We start from the raw sequence: 11,349 nt of genomic DNA on the forward strand, positions 1-11,349 counted from the left end.
ACACATACACACACACACACACACACACACACACACACACCTGGGTTTCCGTTAACCGGCAATTACCGGTCTTTGTCCGGTAAATTTTGTTGAAGTCCGACATATTGAAAAGTCGTCGGACATATTGTCCGGTGAAAATAATTCCCTTTGAATACAATTCGCTAAAGTTCACATTCTGATTCCTTCTATTTTAAAAAAAGACGAATATATAGGCTATGTATTTCTTTTATTATGATATGATTTGACACCGGCATGATGATGACTCCTAATGTGTAGGCCGGCCTATGCGAAACAGCGCACAGGTGCCACATGGGATTGATGCCAGATGGGATTACAGTTTAACCAGTCTATTACCGCTTAAACACAGTAGCCCATTCGGCGGTAACCCATGCCTATCTGGCAACCCTGCCAACCCGTCCACCATAGTAATACGGTTTCTTGATTTCCCATCTATGGGTGCGTTCGTAAACACGCTCTGGAAATCCGATCAGCACTCGCGGAACGCCTCTCGTCCAATCGAACGACTCGGTCGCTCTGTGACATCGAAGCCAGCGTGCGCTCCGGCGCTCTCAGAGCGTGTTTACGAACGCACCCCTAGAAGTTTCTAGCCAGCTAGCTGAAGCTGCTACACACACTAGAGCCATGGCGACCGAACGGCAAGTTAAACAACATACTATAAAAGTGACATTGTTTTACTCATTACTCATACATTTGTTGTCATTCAGTTATACAGTTATGTTCTTCCCATTGTCATACTCCCGAGCTAAACGAAATGTCTTCCCAACCAGCGAGACTTATAGAAATTACGTTGTTTTATTGATTTTTAAAAAAAGGGTAAAACTGGAAAGAGAAAATAGAAAACTCACATTAATCCCAAACAATTTAACAAACTTCAGTTAACGTAATGTGGAGTCCGTTCATTGATCGATGCTGTCTGTTCAGTTCCCAGTGAGGCGCCCGTTCAGCGCTGGACCCGTTCAGCGCTGGATTTGACGCATGGCATAGCGCGCATGCGTCAAATCATGTTATATTATTATATATTATATAGCTCGCATCTAATCGTATCGGATGAGAAATAGACATTAAATGGCATATATAGGCCGCTACACAACAGTAATCACCGCGACAAACAGCTATATTAGATTTGGAGAAAAAAAAAATATGATTTTGCAAAAAAAAAAAAATATATTTTAATATGATGACCGGAATATATCACGTTTGTCCGGTAAATCGAATTCTTCCCGGACACGATGTCCGACGGCAAATTGTTCTAACGGAAACCCTGACACACACACACACACACACACACCGAGCGCAGCAGAGAAGGCAGAGGGGCTCAGACAGTGTCCTAACCCTTTCCTTGAGTAATCCCATTTGCTATTGTGCTCGTCCAATCGCAGGATGCCCTCGGCTCGTTAAGCGTTTGACTAGACTTCCTCGCGTTTCTCTTTACTACCGCCCCGGTCTCTCCCCCCGTGCTCGCGGAGCTCCCGTCCCCTTTTCGATGACATTTGATTAATTTATTACGAACGGGTAAAAAAGCAACGTTTGAAATGGTGCTTTGGAGCTCTGGCCGGGACGCACAAAGAAGGGAGCGAATGTACTTGGCGTAGAGAGCGCACACGTCGCTAAAGGAGGAAGGGCGCATCGGGACCCGGGACCGTTTTGAGGATTGTTTTCGTGCAGTAAAACATGCGTGACAACGCGACAAATAACCCGACTTCGGCACCGTCGAGGGTTTCGTCGTTCTTCATCGAAAATCTTCTTGGCTCGGGGAGAAACAAGGAATCTGAGCACCCCGGCCAGCGGGATGTTATTACCGCGGAGGAGAGTCGGGACGAGATGGTCTACCCCAGCCGAGTCCTGGGCGGCCATCGCAGTCAAGTGAGCGGTCAGGTGCCCGTCGGCTACAGCGCTGCAGGGCGCTCTCCACATAGAGACTCGCCGTTAGACTGGCACAGGGGAGCGGCTGCCTTGAACGACAACCATTTGCGAAGATCTACCAGTAAGTATCTGTCTACTTTGGATTAGGTGTGCTGCTTTCATTAGTCCTTGATCTGGGCCCATTGTGGACCCCCCCCCCCTCCTAAAAAAACAACTCGCTGCATGGCCCCAAAAAAAGGCCTTAGTTTGGATAGTGTGAACGGCCCAAACACGAGGTGTGTAGTTGCCATGTAAAGGAATTATGTGAATGTATAGGCTATAGCCAATATGTAAACAAATGCAATTTGAAGAATGCAATCAATAGCCTATACATTTCTATGCCACAATGCACCTAGTATTGTTATGGAAGATTACGCATCAGGCTGTCACGTCGGTGGTGATCTGGGACATGTCCCCCGTGAGACCAGCCTGCTGATCACAGCGACGGAAGTCATTACGAAGCTGGCACGTCTACTTTGGATGTGCGCTTCATTAGGTAAAACCAACAAAAGCAGCGCGGTCCCTGTCGCCTCCCTTTCCCCGAACCAGCGGACTTTCCAAGCTCGTTCACGGCTCAAGAGTGCAATTGGTTTGGTCCGATGCGTTAACCCTGCGGGGTCGAGGGAGGAGATGGGCCGCTTGCTTCTGGAGCGGCCGCACGCAGATGAAAGGGCCTCGGGAGATTAGGCCTACTGTCCGTTCGGTCCCCAGAAAAGTGTCGCTGAGATGTAATTATATTGAAGATAATACAGGCATTCAATTTGACTCATTATGACAGTATGAAGATTACAGCAGGCCTATATTTATCTATTTATCTATCTATCTATCTAGGCCAACTAATGTGGCCTTTTAGGTGTACAGAATCATGACGCACGTGATATCAGAATAGCCTATATGTTGCCTATCCAAAAAGAAATGATTCCTTGTTCATAAACTCCTCTAACCCTCCTCTCCAAGACGGTCTATAGCCGACCCTGCCGTTAGGCCTACATCAGGCTACTAGCCCTTTCTGTCTGACACATGCAGTCTAACTTTTACTAATGCATGAATGATTTAGCCTATTTTATCGTTCTATCCAGGCCCTCAAGAGGAAACCAGAGGCTCAGACGACCGCGGCTGCTCCAGTGACCGGGATTCACCGGCCGTCTCCGAACCGACGGAAGGCAGCGACGACGCCGACCGGGGGAAAACGGGGGACAGCAGTGGTCTCACCGACGACAACGACGAGACTCCGAACGGCTTCGACGAGCGGTCGGACCAGGACACCCCGCTGGAGGACTCGAGTTCGGCTCGGAAAAAGAAGACCCGGACCGTGTTTAGCCGGAGTCAGGTGTTCCAGTTGGAGTCCACCTTCGACATGAAACGGTACCTCAGCAGCTCCGAGAGGGCGGGCCTCGCCGCGTCACTCCAGCTGACGGAGACGCAGGTGAAGATATGGTTCCAGAACCGACGGAACAAATGGAAGAGACAGTTGGCCGCAGATTTGGAGGCCGCGAGCGTTTCCCACTCGGCCCAGCGGATTGTCAGGGTCCCCATCCTCTACCACGAGAGCTCCACGTCGGCGACACTGGGTTTCAACATCAACATGGCCCAAGTCTCGCCACCGCTTATGGGGTTCTCAAATGCAGTAAACTACCCCCTGTCCTCGTTCGCTCACTCCATGAGTATGCTACGGTCGCAAATGACCGGCTTGGTGTAAATTTGGACATAGATATTATCCATTCAGTTTTGTTCATATCATTATTGATACCGAATCGTGCAATAACTCAAATGGCCTGCAGACAACAGCCAGTAGGCCTACATGTTCTCTGCATCCAAAGAAGAGGCCTACACATTGAACATGAGTATACACACAATAAGTCATAAATTATCTTTGTGTTTTCATTTTGTAAGTGTTTGTTCTGCAGATTACCTTATATTCTTGCCACGGTAGATAGCGTATACGCATGCAGGGCCTGGGAAAGACCCACATTGTCTATGTTTGAATACACACTTATTTTTGCAAAGACTTTTATATTCAAAGCCACAGTTTTCCAACGTTGTCACTTTTTCACACTATAGGTATAAATAAAACGAATCACAAGAGATATGTGCTGTCTTGTGTCCTCTCTTTCTCTCAATCAATTGCATTTCAAGGAAAGCATGAACTGAGATTCAATACAACTGAAACCATAATCACACAAAAATTTATGATGTCAGTGATATTTGGAAACGAAAGTAAGTCCAAACATGCTCTTTAACTGCTGTGTATTGCATTGCACCAAATCATGCAATGTAATAGGCTATACTTGAATTGCTCTCAAACACACAAACCATATGTTGAACAAAATTAATGTTCAACAAATGCAAGTTAAACAAAAAAGCTGCAACAGGAGCTATAGTTTGTTATGCAACAAATTGTTACATATACACATTGCCCATAGGCTATTTGACGGAAGGTTACGTTCACGTAATGCATCCTCCTGAATAAACAGGACATAAAGCTTCATGTTATGTTTTTTATGTATTGGATCCACATTAAGCCTGTAGTAAAACTTAAAGACCAACCGTGACCTAGAGGTTATAACTCCTTGTCATAAATTATTTTGCTGAGGCGTAACAATAATCTATACTGCCATAAATATGTTTCCCTCCAATGTTACAACAATACTGTCGAAGCTGCACAGCATTGAATAACATTTATTCCGCCGAGGCATTCATTGTGCATTAACCTGCAACCGCCTCCTCTCTTGAAAACGCGTCCATTAGACAATGTGGTTTTAAGGCATCATTCATATTTATAAACGGAGGGGCAGACTGGTGCCCTGCATGGCTGGCATCGGATATTGCATTCTATGGCATCGTGGTATGAAAGTGAAGGATGCCCCGGATGCTCCCAGGTTTATATTTCCACCATGATGTTGATATAGGGCCAGTTCGTTTTTCTCACATTTGGAACAGCACAGGCCTATTGACCTGGAGTTCATCGAGTTTTAGGCTACTCGACTCTAACTCACTCGACATTTAAACGAGGACCATCAAAGTGTAAAAAGGTTAATCATCCAAAACGAAAATAGAATGTGGAATTAGTGTTTGTTATCAGGCAGATTATGGTCCGTTACTCTTTTCAATACCTTAGTGCATGCGCATGACTACTGGTCCATGTGATAATATATCGAAACAAAATCAGTTATGTAGAAATATTCGATAACATCCAAGAAATGTCAAAATCTAAAAACAAAAAAATGTTGTTCACAAATACTACAATAAATTCACCAAATACTAAGCATTTTACCATAAGAAAATGACTTCTGACTAACAGAGATTCTGTAGGAGCTAATGTTTTTCGAAATCAATAGACTTATCTAAATACGTTTATATATATATATATATATATATATATATATATAGAGAGAGAGAGAGAGAGAGAGAGAGAGAGAGAGAGAGAGAGAGAGAGAGAGAGAGAGAGAGAGAGAGAGAGAGAGAGAGAGTAGGTCTTCGATAGGCCTACAATATATTTATCAGTTTACACAGGAAATCCTTGAAAAATATTGACTATAATTGACGAATTAAATATGATTAACTTTCAAAATTATATGTAAACTTTGTTGGTGTGTTTTTCATCTGTTACAACTGCAGACGTTGATGGGATGCATTGATAGTCTAAATGTTGTGTTATTTGCTTCTTCCTGAGACACATATCCCATCTCGGAGGCCTCTTTGCATTATCTTTGGTTTCCAGGGTGCATTATGAACATTAACGCTGAAATTAAACCCTACCACCACCGAATCTCCAAAAACACCCAGTTTGATAGCCGTCGCTCGATTACCCAGTACATTTGGCAAACTTCAACTGCAAGGGTGCACACATAAGACAAACTAGAAAACGCAATGCCATACGAAAAACCTAATTCATACGGTAACACAAATATTCCTCAAATGCCCGATAATATGCCTAATATGAATACTGAAACCATTCCATTCTTAATTATGTAGTCTCTAAAAGTTTTCCTATGCACCAGATGTCGAATAAAATAAAATAATAATTTTTAAAAAATCCAGTCCGTTACTCCCCCTGCCTACCCTCCCCTCGCTGTAATTGGCCCCTTGCTTTACGCACTCCTTCTGACCAATGGATGAGGACACACCGAGTCCCATCCAGTCCGTGGAGCGTCGGCACGGCAGAGCATCGCCAGCCCAGTCCCTCGTCCTGCGCGGAGCCACAATGTCGCTTGGAGTATAGAGACGCCAGTAGAGTCTCAGTTCTAGAGCTTTTGGTGCGAATTCTGTGCGGGGAAAAATAAAAAAAGGTCTCACGTATATCGGAGAATAATGAACAAGGTGGACGTGCCATGTCGACCCGCCGCCTCGTTGAAATTCACCATCGACAATATCCTGAACCTCAAGACGAGCGGCAGGGGCTCTGACAGCTGTCACTCTGCCAGGTCGCAGAATGAGGACTCGGGAATGTGCAAAGATGATTTCCGCCACCGATTTGAAGATCAAGGAGTTCAACGGAGACAAGACCCCGATACGAGACTCCACGAAAGAGGTAGGTTTGAGGCATCTGTCGCATATACACATGCAGGAACGTTAAATATAAACATGTGCGATTATTTTCTTATTTCTTATCATTTGTGTAGGCTATGTAGTATTGCTGTTGCTAATAAATCGTGAATTCCCGACAGAGCCAGCAGCCACGGACTGTACCAAAGCACCACAGGCCGCCGTTATCAGCCGGGAGGACGCGTTAAAGATCACGGACTCTCGCTTCGAAAGCGGGGACAGCTGCGACGATGACTGCTCCACCACGACGACCCACAAAGGCGGCAGCAAGAAGAACAAAGTCATCACGAAAAAGAAAACGCGCACCATCTTTTCCAAGAGACAGATCTTCCAGTTGGAATCTACGTTCGACATGAAACGTTATCTGAGCAGCGCCGAGCGCGCCTGTCTGGCCAGCTCTCTCCAGCTCACCGAGACCCAGGTCAAGATCTGGTTCCAGAATCGAAGGAATAAATTGAAAAGACAGATTTCTACTGAACTCGACGGACCCAATGGCGACTTCGCCGACGCAGGAAAGCCGCTTGTGCAACTCCCATCAGCCCTGTACAAAGAGAGCAACCTACTAGGGAGATGCTTGCTGCCCATGCCTCTGCCCATCGTGTACCCAGGGAGTAGCACGCCTTACTTATGCTTCTCCAATGCCAGCAAATACTTTAGCCTTTTCGAAGGGGACTTATGACTCTCACCTCGGCCAGAAAGAGACACACATTGTGATCTAATGCCAATGCAGCATTCATTGCGAAAGACAAAACATTTTTGAAATATTGTTTGCGTTTTGATTGTGGGGCAACACATGTGGGCGAGCCTCGCTCAGTCATAGTGAACCTTCCTGTGCAGAGAGAGAGAGAGAGAGAGAGAGAGAGAGAGAGAGAGAGAGAGAGAGAGAGAGAGAGAGAGGAGAGAGAGAGAGAGAGAGAGAGAGAGAGAGAGAGAGAGAGAGAGAGAGAGAGAGGGAGAGAGAGAGACTAACTATAGCCTACATATCACTGTGTATATGCCAATTAATTTATTGAAGACAATCAACGATTTTGGTATCACACTCGACGTATTTACAAGTTATTACATGCAGACAATAGTGGCGACATTCAGTTGGGCTTCTTTCTGTTTTAGTGATGATAGGCTTAGCTACAGGCAGAGGCCTAAAACAATGACTTATAAGCATTTAATTTTGGTCGTTTATTATTAGAACTATTATAATTATTATTATTATTTGTAATATAATTATAATTATTATTATTATTATTATTATTATTAGGCCTACAAGCCAACAGCATTTCCAGCAGTTTACAAACCGCCAAAGATATATTTGCATGCATTACTGTATTAAATTGAACTTTGAATTAATGAAATTAACTATGTATTTAAATGAATGTAATGGATTTTCTATGTGTTACGCATGTTTAAAGTTTTATTTCGATTAGAAATATAGCCTTCTTTTTTTGGTCCCAAGGCCGGGTAACATTATTTACACTATTTACTGAAACTGTCATTAAAAGATTTTATTTAAAAGATACGCTGTTACGCAATAAGCCTACAATAATTTGCTTTTCCAATAACAGTTAAATTAATTGATATATAATGTTATGAAATTACAGACAATGTCTCGACCTATGTTGTGTCACACACTTGGTTCAGGCATCAAAACAACGTGTGAATCCGCTTATCGGCAAAAACTGTTCATACCGCATGCCATCTTGAAAAAAAAAAGTACTAAAGCTACGAGATGTGCTTAAATGTGGCACAAAATCCGATGTTGGTATCTTTCCAGCCAAAGCCTTGGCCTACTCCCGTGTATCAATCTAAGGTTAATGATAATTTAGCTCCGGTTTGCGATACATTTTATGCTGCACAATGACGTGTTATTATACAAGTATCCCACATTGGCCTACAACTCACGTCATAGGCGCCAGTGGTGGGCTGCAATGTGCATTTGCCAAATGCAAGATGTTTGGCTCATCTGTAACCATACAGTCAGACCTATTAGAATATGGCGCACATATTTATTGAATACTTCCGAAGGGAGTATTTTTATTGGACATTTATGTGCTCAAATTGATATAGCCCACATGCAAACGGATATGGCCTAAACGAATAGGGTGGCATTAAAAAGGCAGGTGACTATTTTAGCACGCAATTAGTAGAACGGACATAGTTGAACAATTCAAATTCTACACATAGTCTCCTCTCACAGTCAGCACAGTGACCTACATACAACGCCTCACATCTCCTCCATGCGGTAAATGGCGAACAGATGGACTGAGAGCACTGGCCGCGAGCGAGGGCCCGCCCGGGTCATCACTGCTTACCCGCGAGGGGCTTCAGGGCCTCCCTGGGGAATGCGCCTGCGCACTTTCATGAATGTGCATCGCCTATCAATTAATAACGAAGGTGTATGCGTAGTGTTCCCCCTGCATTTAATTATACAGGTAAACCATAGTTAGATCCTCATAAACGTGAGCTACTTGGCATGCGATTAATGAATAGATTACAAGTATAGAATGGCTTTGGCTGGGCTGTTTTATACCACAGCATAAGCCTAGTAGGCTATACATGGAGGCCTGTACCGATCATTTACTGATAATTGACCTGGTATATTTTTACACGCGGCCTTTACCGTAATGTTCCAGGAAAGTGGGCGGTGATAACCTGGCATGGCTGCCACCAGCATGGCTGCCACCAGCATCACAATGATAATTGTGATAATAGTTTTAATTGTCACTTTCACAAAGTCATTAGTCACTTGTAGCCAAACGAACAGACCAGCTATAGGTTCAGGGGACACAACACACAATCTAGTTAGTTTCATAAATGAGCAGCGTCAGAAAAAGACTATGAGATTATTAGATCATTAGAACCAAGGTAAGCCAGCACTGCTGATGTCAAACCTCAGCTAAAACAGTAGCAGTAGATAGCAGCTATAAACTCAGCTCTGCACGGAAACACCGTTGAATGGTATGATCAGAATTTTTAGTAATCGCACAGTATGTGGTTTGTCTTCTGGCTTGCAAGGTAAATATTTGTAAAACGATGACAATCTTAGTTTTCAATCATAATTTAAAGTAACTTTGTTTGCTAGCTACACAGCTTGGTTACACAGCAGATGCAGTCAAATATACTTTACTAGTACTCGCTATTACCTGCTTTGACAGAGTGAGTTAAGACTGGACAGAAAGGATGGAACATTCAGGTCCCGGTAACAATCAGGTCCCGGTAAAAAACAAAGCTGATCTGGGGTCTGTGTAAACTGAGACGACACAATTTCTGTTTCGACCCCGTGCTCTTCTTACGTTCAGACGTATGACTGTACATTGTATATTTTTGTGAATCGAAATAAAAGCATTAAAAAATCCTACGGCAGGTGTGATGGCACTCAACCCTGGTCCTGGAGAGAGCCAGCAGTGGGTCCAGATTTTCCTCCCAACCTGGTGCTGCTACCACACCTGGTTAATCTAATCAGCTGACCTTTACTGCTGAGCTGGTGAGCTCTCGTACTGCCGATCTCTAGGCCCAGGATTGAGGATCTCCCTGGTCTATACAGAATACAGAGAATACAGGGAATACAGAACGCTTGTGCTTGTGTTGCCAGAGATGACACTATGGAACAACGGATAGGGACGCTCTCTGACATACACACACACCCACCTTGCTAAAATACACACACGAGTGTGCTTGACAGTCTGCTGTTCCATACACGAAACCCTGTCACGCACGGACACACGCGCAAACACACGCACGACGCGCAAACACACGCACGACGCACAAACACACGCACGACGCGCACACACACACACACACACACACACACACACACAAACACACGCACAACGCGCGCACACACACACACACACAGACAGACACACACACTCGCACACACACACGCCTGTCTGTCTCTGTCCACCTCCCCAGACACACTCACTGTCTTTGTTTGATAGGGGATGTAATAGGATCTTCTCCTTTGGCCCCAATTGACCCGTGGTGCACATTGCCATTCCTCATCAGACACAGATCATCATGTATAGATTCTGTTTCTCAGACGGTCAGTCACTTCTAAAAATGGAGGTGACACAATCATGTTTTGATTAGTTTTTTTAGTTTTTTTAGTTTTTTTGTCACTTTCCCAAACTGTACTCTCCCTTTCTGACTCTTCTTCTCCGCTTCATGCTCCCCCCTCTTCCTCCTCGTCTTTCCCATTGATCCCGCTGTGTGTGTGTGTGTGTGTGTGTGTGTGTGTGTGTGTGTGTGTGTGTGTGTGTGTGTGACGGTAAGAAGGTACTAGTGGCCAGACTCACTGGCTCTCTTTGTGATGACTGCGGCTTACTGACGCTAAGTAACCTTCTGTCGCCTTGCACTTAGCCTCAAAAGGCCACGAGGTTCAAATGACTATACACACACACACACACACACACACACACACAAATTAGACAAACGATCATCGCATAACACTTATTGATAGGCGGTGTTCCATTAACACAAAGCAGCTTTGGTGTTTCGTAACGGGGCGCCGGGCGTCGGCCTGTTCCCCTGGTCACATGACTCGGCTCTGTGAGGTCTCCCTCAAACCGCTGGATCTACCCAACATGACCACCATCAACCAGAGAAGAACATCTAGTAGCCAAACTGATCATGTCATTCCGTGTGTGTGTGTGTGTGTGTGTGTGTGTATGTGTGTGTGTGCCAAATCGTCACATCACTGCTTGCCCAGTATACCCACAATGCCCTGCCAGACAGAGTGTGTAACTAGCGGGTCGGAGAGGAAGAAGCGGAGCCCTGCGGAGACGGGATTGTTCTGTTTTTGAGGCACTCAGGAATCCCAAAGATGTTGTCTATGATAAATACTCTACTGGGTAAGGCTTCATTTTACAGTCATAACTGTATTGCTGA

The 11,349-nt window shown here is 44.6% G+C and overlaps 2 protein-coding genes across 2 annotated transcripts; both read left to right on the forward strand.

Annotated features, from left to right (window-relative positions):
- Nucleotides 1-1,692: 1,692 nt before the first annotated feature.
- Nucleotides 1,693-3,622, forward strand: hmx1 (H6 family homeobox 1; the record flags this gene model as incomplete). The annotated part of the gene is made up of 2 exons (XM_080534731.1): nt 1,693-2,005; nt 3,003-3,622. 2 exons carry the CDS (start codon nt 1,693-1,695, stop codon nt 3,620-3,622), a joined length of 933 nt encoding a protein of 310 aa, XP_080390857.1.
- Nucleotides 3,623-6,234: 2,612 nt separating this feature from the next.
- Nucleotides 6,235-7,147, forward strand: hmx4 (H6 family homeobox 4; the record flags this gene model as incomplete). Its single annotated transcript, XM_080534732.1, has 2 exons — nt 6,235-6,454; nt 6,591-7,147. 2 exons carry the CDS (start codon nt 6,235-6,237, stop codon nt 7,145-7,147), a joined length of 777 nt encoding a protein of 258 aa, XP_080390858.1.
- Nucleotides 7,148-11,349: the final 4,202 nt, after the last annotated feature.

This window comes from Nansenia antarctica (genome assembly GCF_963989245.1).
Source record: "Nansenia antarctica genome assembly, chromosome: 6".
Lineage (NCBI taxonomy): Eukaryota > Metazoa > Chordata > Actinopteri > Argentiniformes > Microstomatidae > Nansenia > Nansenia antarctica.